Raw genomic sequence first — 12,894 nt, 5'->3', positions numbered from 1 at the left:
GATGGTGTGGAGACTGAAAGTGAGATCCTTGAACAGAATAGAAGCAATGGAAATGTAGACTTCTACGGATCCCATGGAACGAGCACATGACGAAAAGAAGTACTGACTAGAGAGAGAACTGGTCGCGGTAATTAAACAACGAAAAGTATCCTGCGAGGACTGAGATACTCAACTCTCAAGCTCATACTGACGGAAAAGATCGACAGAAGAAGAGGATCAGGGCGTAAACAACATTCCTGTCTTCGTCGTGCAGAAGAAGAGGGACACAAGAGAACACCTACAGGCTGCAAAGTGTATGGTACTTGAAGAAGAAGATTATCCTTCCAGGTCCATGAGGCTCTTCCTCGTCTCCTATTCTATTTCTTCGGCCATCTGTTCTGATTCATCCTTATCACATGTCCGTACCAGAGCCATTTCTTAGTCTATATTCTCTCTGAAGTCGTGTATACTCGACCTGAACTTCGTTGTATAAGCCAGATGCATACGATTGATTTAAGGCAAGAGCTTAGTGCTTAATTTTTTTTAAACTTAAGGAGCTACTCACATTTTATCCAACTACTATAAAGTGAGGTTAATGTCGTGTAATTTGTGGCATCAGATTTGGTTGAGTAAACCTTGGTCCAACTGTAACGAAAACTCAGATTGATCAGTCAATTATTACCACAAGAAACAATTTCTTAAAGGTACAAAAGCTGACTTGTATATGTGCAACCGGGGCCATGAAATAATGCGCAACATTTGTGCTAGAAGTGATTCCAAATCTCGCACATAGTACTGAAAAGCGTGGCGGACATTACTTGTTGTTCAGAGAGGAAATCGTCAAAGAAAAACCGACCGAACCTGGGGCATACCTGGGGATGATGTATCGAAAAAGTTTTGCTATAAGATATAAAGATATAAGGAGAAATGTTAACGGACGGATCTAAAGCAGCAGACAGAATTGGAATAGGAGTGTAAGGAACCATTTTTCAAGCAGCAATGCTTTTAAAACATTTGTCCAGTTCAATCTAGAGGAGAGCTATTGCCATCCTACCAAAAAGATTTGAGTTTTGAGCCTCGATATCATAAAATTTACACTGTGAAGTAGCTGATAAGCTGGCTAAAACTATTCATGGGATCTGTATCAGGGGCTGAGACAGGTTGGAAAACAACTACCAGAATAGATCTGCTGGATGTATCAACATCCTACCGGGTACTGTCGCCTCAATATCTAAAGAGCACTACATCTGGAAGGGTATAAGATAAAATTCGAAGATCTATTGGGTCGCATTGTATGTGATACCCCAATATCTACATAGATACATAAATATTGATTTTTAGTCTAAAAACTAACCAAAAAATACAAATTTTGTGTTTAATCCTAAATAAAATTAAGTAATATTTCGCAAGAAGAAGAAATTACCATTCCCAACTACATATAAGCAATACATTCTTTAATACGAAGAATATTAACTTTAAATCATGTACATTCTTTCTCATATGAAAGTGTGACCTACACCTCTAAAAGGAAGGACAAACGTTCCTCCTCGTTATAATGAAGATTTTTTTTTCTGATTAAATTGAAATGACAAACAACTTAACCGCGTAGTATGAAAGATAGGTAATTAAATTTATTTTGCGAATTAGGCAGCTTTCACATTAGCTTTTATTACTACAGTGAAAATTTGAGTCAAATTTAATTATTTAGGTCTGTTAGTGGTACCAGTCGCAAAAATGGAAAAGTGAAATCTCGAGCGACAAAATTTTTTAAGAATTTGGTCACTTCGGTGACTGAAACTAACTATTTAAAAATATTTTCTACGCACTGACACGAAAGAACCACAAATCACTAACTAAAATCTAGTGAATAATCTTTTTTCTTAGACCTTTTTCAAAGACAAGTAAAAATTTAACGTTTTTGTGAACGTAATATACACCCCACAAAAATTATGGCATCACTAGTGTTTTAGGATATTTTTAATACTTAATTTTAGTTTTTTGGGACAATCTGTATATCTATCAACTCAATAGACATTTCTGGTCTTTTATCATGGACCAAAAAATATCCCAATTTCTTACAAAGTTTTTTGGAAGCAAAAATACTCGAGTAAATCATTTCTGTCTTGGAGAACGCATTCAGATCGAGAACTTTCTAAGCAAATTGTGTTATTGTATAGTGAAAATTTGAATTTATTTTGTTAATAATGGACGTACCTCAACGTTTAACAAGACATGTGTCGAATGAAGAAGTCGCTAGAATCATCGCGCTCGTACAAAATGGCCGCGGTCAAAGATACGTCGCCGGGGTAATTGGAGTTCAACAAAGCACCATATCCAGAGTTATTATTCGCTACCAAGAAATAGGACAGCCAACCAGAAGACCCGGACAAGGGTAACTTGGGTAGTAGATGATCCTTATTTGAGGTTAACGGCATACCACCGTTCGAAGGCTGCAAACAGATCTGTTGGCTGCTTGTCAAACTGAAAGCTTTGGTGGTGGCTCTATCATGGTTTGGGGGAGGAATTTCTTTCGAGGGTCGCACGGAGTTAGTACCAAAGAATGATGGAAGACTAAATGCTGACAGGTACGTAACCGATATCCTAGAACCCCATGTATATATCTCATATCGGTGACAACATTGTGCTAATGCACGATAATGCTCGTCCACACGCTGCTAGAGTGGTTCGACAGTACTTGGAAGAGGTCGAGATACCCACCCTGATTGGCCTGCACGTAGCCCGGACCTTAACATGTCTGGGACCATCTAGGATGGCAAATTCAGCAACATCCGGCACCAATAAGAACATTAGATGGTCTTCAAAATGTTCTTTTTAAATTTTGGGATAACATGTCGCAAGGATACGTCCAGAACCTATTTAGAAGCCTTCCAAGTCGAATGGAAGCTGTAATTAGAGCGAGGGGCGGCAACACACGCTATTAGAAATTCATTGGCTGGTTTTAGTTTGAGCATCGTTCATTTTTTTGTATAGATGTTTCGTACAATTTTTTTGATATTTTGTATGTTTTGGTAAATCTAACTTTTTGTCCTCTGATGATTAAACTGATATAAAATAAATGTCGCAAAACGTGTATCTATTGGTGTTTTAATTCGTAATAATAATAAAAATCGCAACAGATCAAAATGTCATTTTTTTCTAATAATGCCCACCATTCCTTTCGTTTCGGCAAATTTACAACTATACAGGAATTAAATAGAAAAAAATCGCTACACGCTTCCTATAATAAGGGTGGGATGCGGAAGACAAAATGAAAAACCAACAGCAACATCCAAGATTTTCCAAAATTAAGTCAAAATAATTAAAAAAAATGCGTATTTTGAATTCTCCACAAAAGTCCTTTTAATTTAAGAATGGTTAGTTTATGTTCGGTTAGGTTAGGTTAGGTTAGGTTAGGTTAGGTTAGGTTAGGTTAGGTTAGGTTAGGTTAGGTTAGGTTAGGTTAGGTTAGGTTAGGTTAGGTTAGGTTAGGTTAGGTTAGGTTAGGTTAGGTTAGATTAGGTTAGATGAGGTTAGATTAGGAGATACCGTTAGAAGATACCGTCTTTATACAATTTAGAAAAAATCGCGTAGTTTTCCACGATATGTGTCAAACTTCGTATTTCGGTGGTGGAAAGTGTGTACAAAAACATATCAATTTCTCATTTTTTACTTATAGCTTCGTTGCTAGTGACTTTACGTAAAAAAAGTTAAATCATTTTTTTCTTGTCATTAAAAAATCTATAAAAGTAGACGCTGCACGTTGAAAAATATTAATTAGTTCTAGATTATTGTCATTGAGTCTTGTAATTGTTCCAAAATATTCTGAACTATCGAAAAATTGCGTGGGCAAAAGCTGGAGATGGAACTCGCTCTATGCGTTGAATGTGGTTGTGCTGATTTTTTGATAAGTAGATTCCATTATTTTATATGGGTAGTCGACGTTAATTGATAAAAAAATGAAATTTTGCAATCAAAGGAATTTTTTTTTCAAAACCCCCTTAGTTGAAAATGAAATTTCGAGCGGATACGTCTTTTTTTCATAACTTTTTGTTACTTCAAACAAAAGTGCATAAAAATAGAAAAAGAAAATTTGAGTTTCGTTGAAAAACCACGGAAATACAGACCGGAAAACTGAAACATTAACTGTGTACAACAAATTTAGCGAATACCCCATAATTTTTTATATACAGTACTATCATTACATAAAAAGTGTTTAGCAGTACTTTTCTCGGGGACTAATTGCGATAAAAGGATGATTTTTTTTAATTTGACGAGAGGAATCGATTTGCATAGCCAAAAACCACTCAATATGGAAACTTATTTGATCACAGACATGTGTGTAAAACGTAGCTTTCAGGGATATCGAAAAAAAATTGCCTTGATTGCAAAATTTGAATTATTTATAAATGGACGTCGACTTCCTACATAAAATAATGAAATCTATTCATCAAAAAATCAGCACAACAACATTCAACGCATAGACCAAGTTTTTTCTATAGTTCAGAATAATTTGGCACAATTACAAGACCCAATGACAATAAATAAACTCTTTTATAATTGTTTATCTAGAAACAACAATAGTCATTGTTATTTTCGTTTATCTTTTGAACTAATTAATATTTTTCAACGTGCAACATCTACTTTTATAGGTCTTTTAATGACAAGAAAAAAATGATTTAACTTTTTTTACGTAAAGTCACTAGCAACGAAGCTATAAGTAAAAAATGAGAAATTGATATGTCTTTGTACACACTTTCCACCACCGAAATACAAAGTTTGACACATATCGTGAAAAACCACGCGATTTTTCCTAAATTGCCTGGACAAATATAGGAGGGTGCATCGAGCGCACATTTGCAAGTTTAAAGACGGTAACTTCAAACCCTGTATTTAGATTAAAATGTTTATATATATTTATATATGTCATAATCTCCTAACCTAACCTAATCTAACCTAACCTAACCTAATCTAACCTAACCTAACCTAACCGAACATAAACTAACCATTCTTAAATTAAAAGGGCTTTTTGTGGGGAATTCATTTTTTTAATTATTTTGAACTAATTTTGGAAAATCTTGGATGTTGCTGTTGGTTTTTCGTTTTGTCTTCCGCATCCCATCCTTATTATAGGAAGCGTGTAGCGATTTTTTTCTATTTAATTCCTGTATAGTTGTAAATTTGCCGAAACGAAAGGAATGGGGGGCACTATTAGAAAAAAATGACGTTTTGATCTGTTGCGATTTTTATCGAAATAAACACCGCACAAAAATTATCCCATTACTCATTATTTTTTAAATATTTTAAATGTTTTGATTGTTTTTCGAATTTTATTATTATTACGAATTAAAACACCAATAGATACGCGTTTTGCGACATTTATTCTATATCAGTTTAATCTACAGAGGACAAAAAGTTTGATTTACCAAAACATACAAAATATCAAAAAAACTGTACGAAACATCTATACAAAAAAATGAACGATGCTCAAACTAAAACCAGCCAATGAATTTCTAATAGCGTGTGTTGCCGCCCCTCGCTCTAATTACAGCTTCCATTCGACTTGGAAGGCTTCTAAACAGGTTCTGGACGTATCCTTGCGACATGTATTCCCAGAAGTTAAAAAGAACATTTTGAAGATCATCTAATGTTCTTATTGGTGCCGGATGTTGCTGAATTTGCCATCCTAGATGGTCCCAGACATGTTAAGATCCGGGCTACGTGTAGGCCAAAAAATGAGAAATTGCCTTAAAATTCGACACATATACTGTTGAGATTTTATAAATTATAGAGTTGGCAACAATGCAGTTTGTCAATGATCCATTCATTGGCACTTTTGGCGCGACATGATGTATTAATTGTAAGGTTAGCTAGTAATTTTTCACTCACCACGTTGTGTTATATTTTTGACCAAAAATCAATAAACCTTTTATTTGGAGGATGTTTTAATCTAGTGACAACCTAAAACCGTAACGGGTTCTTAACATATACGTGTTTTTGACAATGATAAAAAATTATTTCAGACCACGGATTTATCTTTGTACACACTTTCCACCACCGAAATACAAAGTTTCACACATATCATGGAAAACTCAGCAAAATGATGATTTTTGAGCTATCTCGCCTGGACTATATAATCTGTGCGTTCGAACCAACGTGCACTTGATGCACACATAAATCATCGCTGCTACAAACGGACACACCGACAGAAAATCGCTAATAATGCGCCAAAAAACAACACAGAGAAAGTTGAAAACCCGATCACAATAACACAATAATACAGGCAACCAAAAACAAAAAAGAAGATAACACCTAGAGACATCTACAGGTCTGTCCCTTGAACTACATATTCACTTTATCTAGGGGTTAATTATCCCTAGTTAGGGCAGGTCGTAACACGATAGGTTAACTGTTAGCTTTCCTTGACCGTTAGTTAACAGTATATTGGTTATGGTATCACATTATTACAGAAATTTAACAAATGATTAACAACTTATTCACGAAGATTTTGTGCAGCTACTAAAATTAGAACTGTTTCAACGGAATTTTAAAAACAGAGAAAATATTTTTTTATGTGGAATTCATAACTCATATTTGATTAACCAAAGGAACAGTCCAGTTTATTATCACAGATATCCAAATCAAAAGATGGACTGTTCCAGTGGAACGAACATTTCATCAGTTATGTTGTCCAACTTTTTCCCAGTCAAATTATTCACATCCAAATGTTTAACCTTACTAATTTTAGAAGCTAGTTTTTCTTCTTCTTTTTTATTTTGTAATAGAGGAATGATAGAGAATAATGTACGGGACGCGATTGTCTCAAGTTAACCTACAAGATTTTGTAATTGTGAGCAAAAATGTAAAAAATTGAATCTTAAAGAACGCACGTGAGGTAACATTCTTTCTTATATAATCTTTTGTGAAAATATCATGAGGATAATATAATTAATCAAACGTAAAACGTTGGTTTGTTAAATAATCATTCATTAGATTTGAGTCTTGGCTTTTAAGGCTTCTACAGACGTTTATTAACGTTTATGACAGACGTTATTCTTCCAATACATCGAAGAGATTTCAATAATCACGTAATAATGATGTGAGTAGATTGATTGTGCCTGGAGAATATTTTTATGGCCCATTCTATTTTCATTCCTATTAAAATCGAAGATGAGAAAAGGGTTATGCCAAAACTGAACATTAATTATATAAGCAGCTCCTTATTTGCTCAACTCTTTATTACTTAATAAAAATAAATAAAATTTGACATAAACTGTACTATTGTTTATTTGTTGGCAAATGTTCTCCGGAGGCCCTGTAACCATTCTCGTCGGCAACGTAGGTAATTTTATAAGTCACACCGTCTGTACCTACGTAAGTATATGAACCGCTAACCGCCAGTACCGCTTCTTTTTTATTACCGGTATCTTTGAGTACTGCCGCTTCTTCTCTTCGAGATCCATCGCTTGTTTCATAACTACAAAACCGTATAAAAAGTGTCAATGATTGTTGTTAGATTCGATTAACATTTGGAGGATGACTTTTGGAAATAATAGAACGAAATTCATTTAATATTTAGATTCGAATACGTAATATAAAGATAAAACATTTCAAATGTCTATTGTGCTAAATTTAACAAGGCACAAATTCGAACTATGAAAAAGAAGAATTGTGTATTATAATTATCAACAGTTTACTTACGAGAAATTGTAATTTGGGAGTCCTATGTTACTTTCTTGCTTCACAATTTTGGTTTCTCTGTAATTTGGAAACTTCGGGTAATTGTTTTCCCGAGATTTAGGATACTGGCAACTTGATACAACAAATAACATTACGAAAATCCACAATACCTTCGAAAAATTATATAATAAGATTTCTACATTAAACAAATAGTGTTTGTTCTACTTAAATAAACTATCCGAAGTAAATTAATTTTGATTTGATGTTTTGTGTTAAAATTTTGTTATAAAAATATAGTATTTAAGATAATTAAATACGTGTTTTGTAATAATTTTGATATGGACTCCGTGGCGCAACGGTAGCGCGTCTGACTCCAGATCAGAAGGTTGCGTGTTCAAATCACGTCGGGGTCATCAAATTTATTTTTATTTTTTACAATTAAAATTTTCAATGTATTTGTTTTATTTTCAAAATAATTAACTTAATAGACGTTATTTTAGGTATAAGTCTAATAAAACAAACCTTAAAACTTCATTAGTCAATAAGTTTACTTCAATTTTCTAACAAATATTGATAAAGACTTAAAATATATTTTGATAAGGACTTGAAGAAAATTCGAAACGTCAAATTTTAACTTTTTTCAAAAAATTAATAAAAAAACTAATTTTAAAACAGAAGAGACACAAAATCAAGAACATTTAGATGCATTAATAATCTTATATATTAAAAAAATTGATGATTTCCATTCCGAGTCCGTTCACGCGTTCTACCCAACCGATTTGCTTAATTGTTTTTTCAATTAAAGATATTGATGCACAGATCAGCCATCAACCATCGGATTTCATCGAATTTCCACCATTCTCAAGTTATACTCAAATGCGATTTCCCCCTGTACATTACTTATGAAAGTTTTTCACATACACACGTTCTATTCTCAATATCTCAGGTTCTATTCAAGATAGAGACTTCGTTTTAGTTTAAAAACACTCGCTGAAACACCTTCTTTCTTTTGAGTTTTTGAACACTGAAATCGGTTGAGTTGGAGAGGAGCTAGGCGCGGACATTCAATGTGGAGTTATGGATTTTTGTAGGTTTTTGGCAATTTTTCTACATTCAAAGATCTATATCTCAGGTTCTAATATAGCTACAGAGTTCGTTTTGATTTAAGAACACTCGCTGAAACACTTTCGTTCTTTTGAGTTTTTGAACACTTAAATCGGTTGAGTTCGAGGGAAGCTAGGGGCGGACATTCAATGTGGAGTTATGGATTTTTGTAGGTTTTTGGCAATTTTTCTACATTCAAAGATCTATATCTCAGGTTCTAATATAGCTACAGAGTTCGTTTTGATTTAAAAACACTCGCTGAAACACCTTCTTTCTTTTGAGTTTTTGAACACTTGAATCGGTTGAGTTGAAGAGGAGCTAGGCGCGGATATTCAATGTGGAGTTATGGATTTTTGTAGGTTTTTGGCAATTTTTCTACATTCAAAGATCTATATCTCAGGTTCTAATATAGCTACAGAGTTCGTTTTGATTTAAAAACACTCGCTGAAACACCTTCTTTCTTTTGAGTTTTTGAACACTTGAATCGGTTGAGTTGAAGATGAGCTAGGTGCGGACATTCAATGTGGAGTTATGGATTTTTGTAGGTTTTTGGCAATTTTTCTACATTCAAAGATCTATATCTCAGGTTCTAATATAGCTACAGAGTTCGTTTTGATTTAAAAACACTCGCTGAAACACCTTCTTTCTTTTGAGTTTTTGAACACTGAAATCGGTTGAGTTGGAGAGGAGCTAGGCGCGGACATTCAATGTGGAGTTATGGATTTTTGTAGGTTTTTGGCAATTTTTCTACATTCAAAGATCTATATCTCAGGTTCTAATATAGCTACAGAGTTGTATGTAGCCCTATCACGTGGGAAATCGTCCAGAAATGCCAAGGTAGAGATTAAACCAAATGGTCGACGCACAGCCAATGTTCTTTGAAAGGAAGTATTGTGAAATTACATAGTCTATTGTATTATGAACAATGTAGAAATGATGTCTGATTTTTTGACCGTGCCCCGATACTTTTTGTATACCTTTGACAACATAAGTATTGATAGATTTTATGACGAAGCTACAATTATCCACATAGTGCGGAGCAGCACGGGTCCGGACTAGTTAGATATAATCGCAATATGGTAAATTCGTATTAGAAAGAAAAGAAAACAATTTGGACCGATAAATAGTAAAATGTACTGGTTAATTAGAATGGTAACTTATGGTAACCAACTGTGGGGATGTACCAAAGTTAAAAACTTAGCACTAAACACTAAACTAAACACTAAATATTCCAAAATAAAACAGTGAGAAACGTAGTAAACACCCCTTGGTACATTCGCAATAGGGACCTGGAAATGGACAACCATTTATGAAACTAGCAAAGAGTTAGTTAAGAAAAAGTCCATCGTCATGTCAATCATGTCAATGTCGAGGTTATTTAACTTCTTTATAATACTGAGTTGGAAAGAAAATCACAAAAACAGAGCTGAGTATACTTTAATTTCGAAAAAAAAAATCTCAGACACAACAACAAAAAGGAATTAGCGGAGTCGGATTTCATTTTGTTATAAAACTCTTGGACTTATAAGACATAACAACAGAAACTTATTAAACAAGAGAATATACATACCAATGTATCCATGTTGATGATATATTTGTGACTATTGATCGTTTCGACAATCACCATCATTTATATGAAAAATTCATTGTTGCAATTGCACATATCCTTTTAATTATTTCGGTATTGTTGTATATATTACAGAATCTAATGATTCAAAAAGATAAGAGAAAAATCAAACAATTCTTAATATCCTTCTTACATATTTATGCAATTGTGAAGTAATTTTCTACGTGACTGAAGAAAGATCAATTCCAGATATTATTATTATTATGCGAAAGAAAAATGTTTATACGCGAATTAATTTTGAACACAATATCTTGTTTTACTTTTAACACGGTATGGTAATTAGAGTGACAGCTTCGGTTAAAAAATTTTAACAATAGCACAGACAATTACCAACAATTCTCGACGAATGAAATTCTTAATAAAATTATGATGATTAGAATCAAAATTACTAGTAAAATTTGGTGAAAAAATACTAGAAGAAAATAAAGTTTCCATAAATAAATGATACTTCAAATCGCTATGTCAGTAAATTCGGCTCGAAGGACCATTAAATTATATTTAATTGATAATGGACTATGGGTGAGGGGACAATTTTGAGACATTCCATGTCCATGTCTCTGTGGAAAGTTTAGATTCAAGTATCGAAAATCTAAAAATCGTTCATGTATGTATGGAAATAGCATTAGCAATTAGCAGCAACCCTGGAGTTCCAAAGGGGTTATTATATTATGTTTCAAGTCGCTGACGTAGCATATATGAAACCTTTGAGCACTTATTACGATCTTCAAATCACTGCCTGGAATCGGAGTCACTCTGATATGGTGGTAACTACCCGGCAAGTGGCAGAGATTTTTGGCAGAGCATTTTACCAAGCATCTACAATGGCAACGGCGGTTAATGGTTACAAAAAATGTAGGATTTGGCCATACGATCCAACAGTTTTTTCTGAAATTGATTTTGCCCCTTCACTGACAACAGATATTCCACAAATAGAAAGATCATCTATCACTGAACCATTTCAAGAAGCTTCTACGCAGGATAATGAAGCTCTAGCTCTAAATAGGCCGTTGATATCAACAGACGGTTCAGTTATTCCTGAAAATACAATGAATGAAACGATAATTTCAGATGCGACAGCTGAAGTAGGTATCTGACAAAGCCACTATGGACCAACCACTGATGATTGAGGCAGAACCTGAACCTGGATGCTCTTCATGGATTAATAATATAGAAATTGACCAAAAACCAACTACTCCACCATCAGTATTATCTGTTGTTAGTCCTCAACAAGTGATGTCTTATCCTGCCACCCGGAAAATTTCACGCGTGAAAAGGAAACGAGGAAAATCAGCTATTATAACTTCTTTTCCATATAAAAATGAATTGGAAGAATCAATCGAAAAGAAGAGGCCGGTTGAAGAAAGCAAAAAGAGAAAAAAAGATGCGAGAGAACAAAAAAAGAACGAAAATATCAAATTGACTAAAAAGGAGAAAATCGCCATTAAAATCAATCAATCAAATAAAGGATGGGTCGCGTGTTCCCACTGTGGGAATTGGTCACACTGTAGCTGTGCTGGAGTAGAAGATGAGGACGATGAGGCAGCGTTTATTTGCGAGTATTGTGGTCAAAATTAAGTAATTCTCTCATCTACATCTTGCCCCAGTGGGTCAAAATCGAGTGTTCGATGACTTTGACAAAATTATTTTTTTAATTTCTTATTTTTAATGTAACAAGTTCCTAATTCTCAAAGATTAATAATGTAAGAATTATTTTTAAGAAATAATCATTCAAAATAATTAAAGTTGAGCCTTTTAGCCCCCTTCAAACGTTAAGGTCCCCGTCATGCCCCCCTTTCCCCTAATTTACGATATTTGTCGACAGTTATTCCGATTGGATAATACAGAAAACCAAAAAAAATGCGATAAAAAGAAGGGAAAAGCTTTTGTTAAAGCGAAACTTGTAACAAAAATTGGAAATCTATAAGAAAAATGTCAGCAACATTCTACATCGATGTTTGCCATCGATATTTTTGCATTTAGTGAACATCGATTGTTGATAATCATCGGAAGAAAATCATCGATGTTTTGAAACATCGATGTTTTCCTAAAAGAACAAAAAATGAATAAAAAAACAATTCGGATCATATTTTAATGAAACAAACGTTGTAAATTAACTTATTTTGAGTAATAGCTGATAGGTAAATACAAGTTTTTGATTATCTAAAAATAATTGGTAAATGAAATACTGAAATTAATTTTTAAATTAAGTCGAAAACGAAACCCAGTTATTTTTAATGTGTATTTAGCTGAATTACCTAATAAAAATCATCTGTAATTTTTAACTCATTATAACACAAAAATAATTAGGAGAAAAACAAGGTTATTAACTTCAAAACAAACTTTATTAAAAAGATAAACATTTTGAAATAAAAAATTTCCTAAAATTTGTCATCTAGTTCATGCAGAAAAATAAATTTCGCAGCCATATCCTTTAGAGGCGATTTCTGAGAGAGTTAAAATCAGACCTGCTTGGGAGAATATTCAAATAATGAAATAATTAGTCTTGG

The 12,894-nt window shown here is 33.6% G+C and overlaps 1 protein-coding gene and 1 non-coding gene across 2 annotated transcripts; one reads left to right on the top strand and one right to left on the bottom strand.

The window, feature by feature from the left end:
- Positions 1-7,254: 7,254 nt before the first annotated feature.
- Positions 7,255-10,342, bottom strand: LOC130450404 (endocuticle structural glycoprotein ABD-5-like). The gene is made up of 3 exons (XM_056788776.1): positions 10,331-10,342; positions 7,678-7,826; positions 7,255-7,453 (listed from the first exon to the last, which is right to left on the bottom strand). Exons 1-3 carry the CDS (start codon positions 10,340-10,342, stop codon positions 7,255-7,257), a joined length of 360 nt encoding a protein of 119 aa, XP_056644754.1.
- On the top strand, positions 7,998-8,069 carry Trnaw-cca (transfer RNA tryptophan (anticodon CCA)). Its single transcript has one exon. It is a non-coding gene; the product is annotated as a tRNA-Trp (tRNA).
- Positions 10,343-12,894: the final 2,552 nt, after the last annotated feature.

The sequence above is a fragment of the Diorhabda sublineata genome, chromosome 11 (assembly GCF_026230105.1).
Source record: "Diorhabda sublineata isolate icDioSubl1.1 chromosome 11, icDioSubl1.1, whole genome shotgun sequence".
NCBI lineage: Eukaryota > Metazoa > Arthropoda > Insecta > Coleoptera > Chrysomelidae > Diorhabda > Diorhabda sublineata.
This window is presented reverse-complemented; position numbering and strand designations above follow the sequence as displayed.

Excerpts from the sequence above, each read along its gene's own strand:
- LOC130450404 (XM_056788776.1), bottom strand. Across the intron at positions 7,454-7,677 it reads CTCCCAAATTACAATTTCTC|TTATGAAACAAGCGATGGAT; the intron begins GTAAGTAAACTG and ends ACGGTTTTGTAG.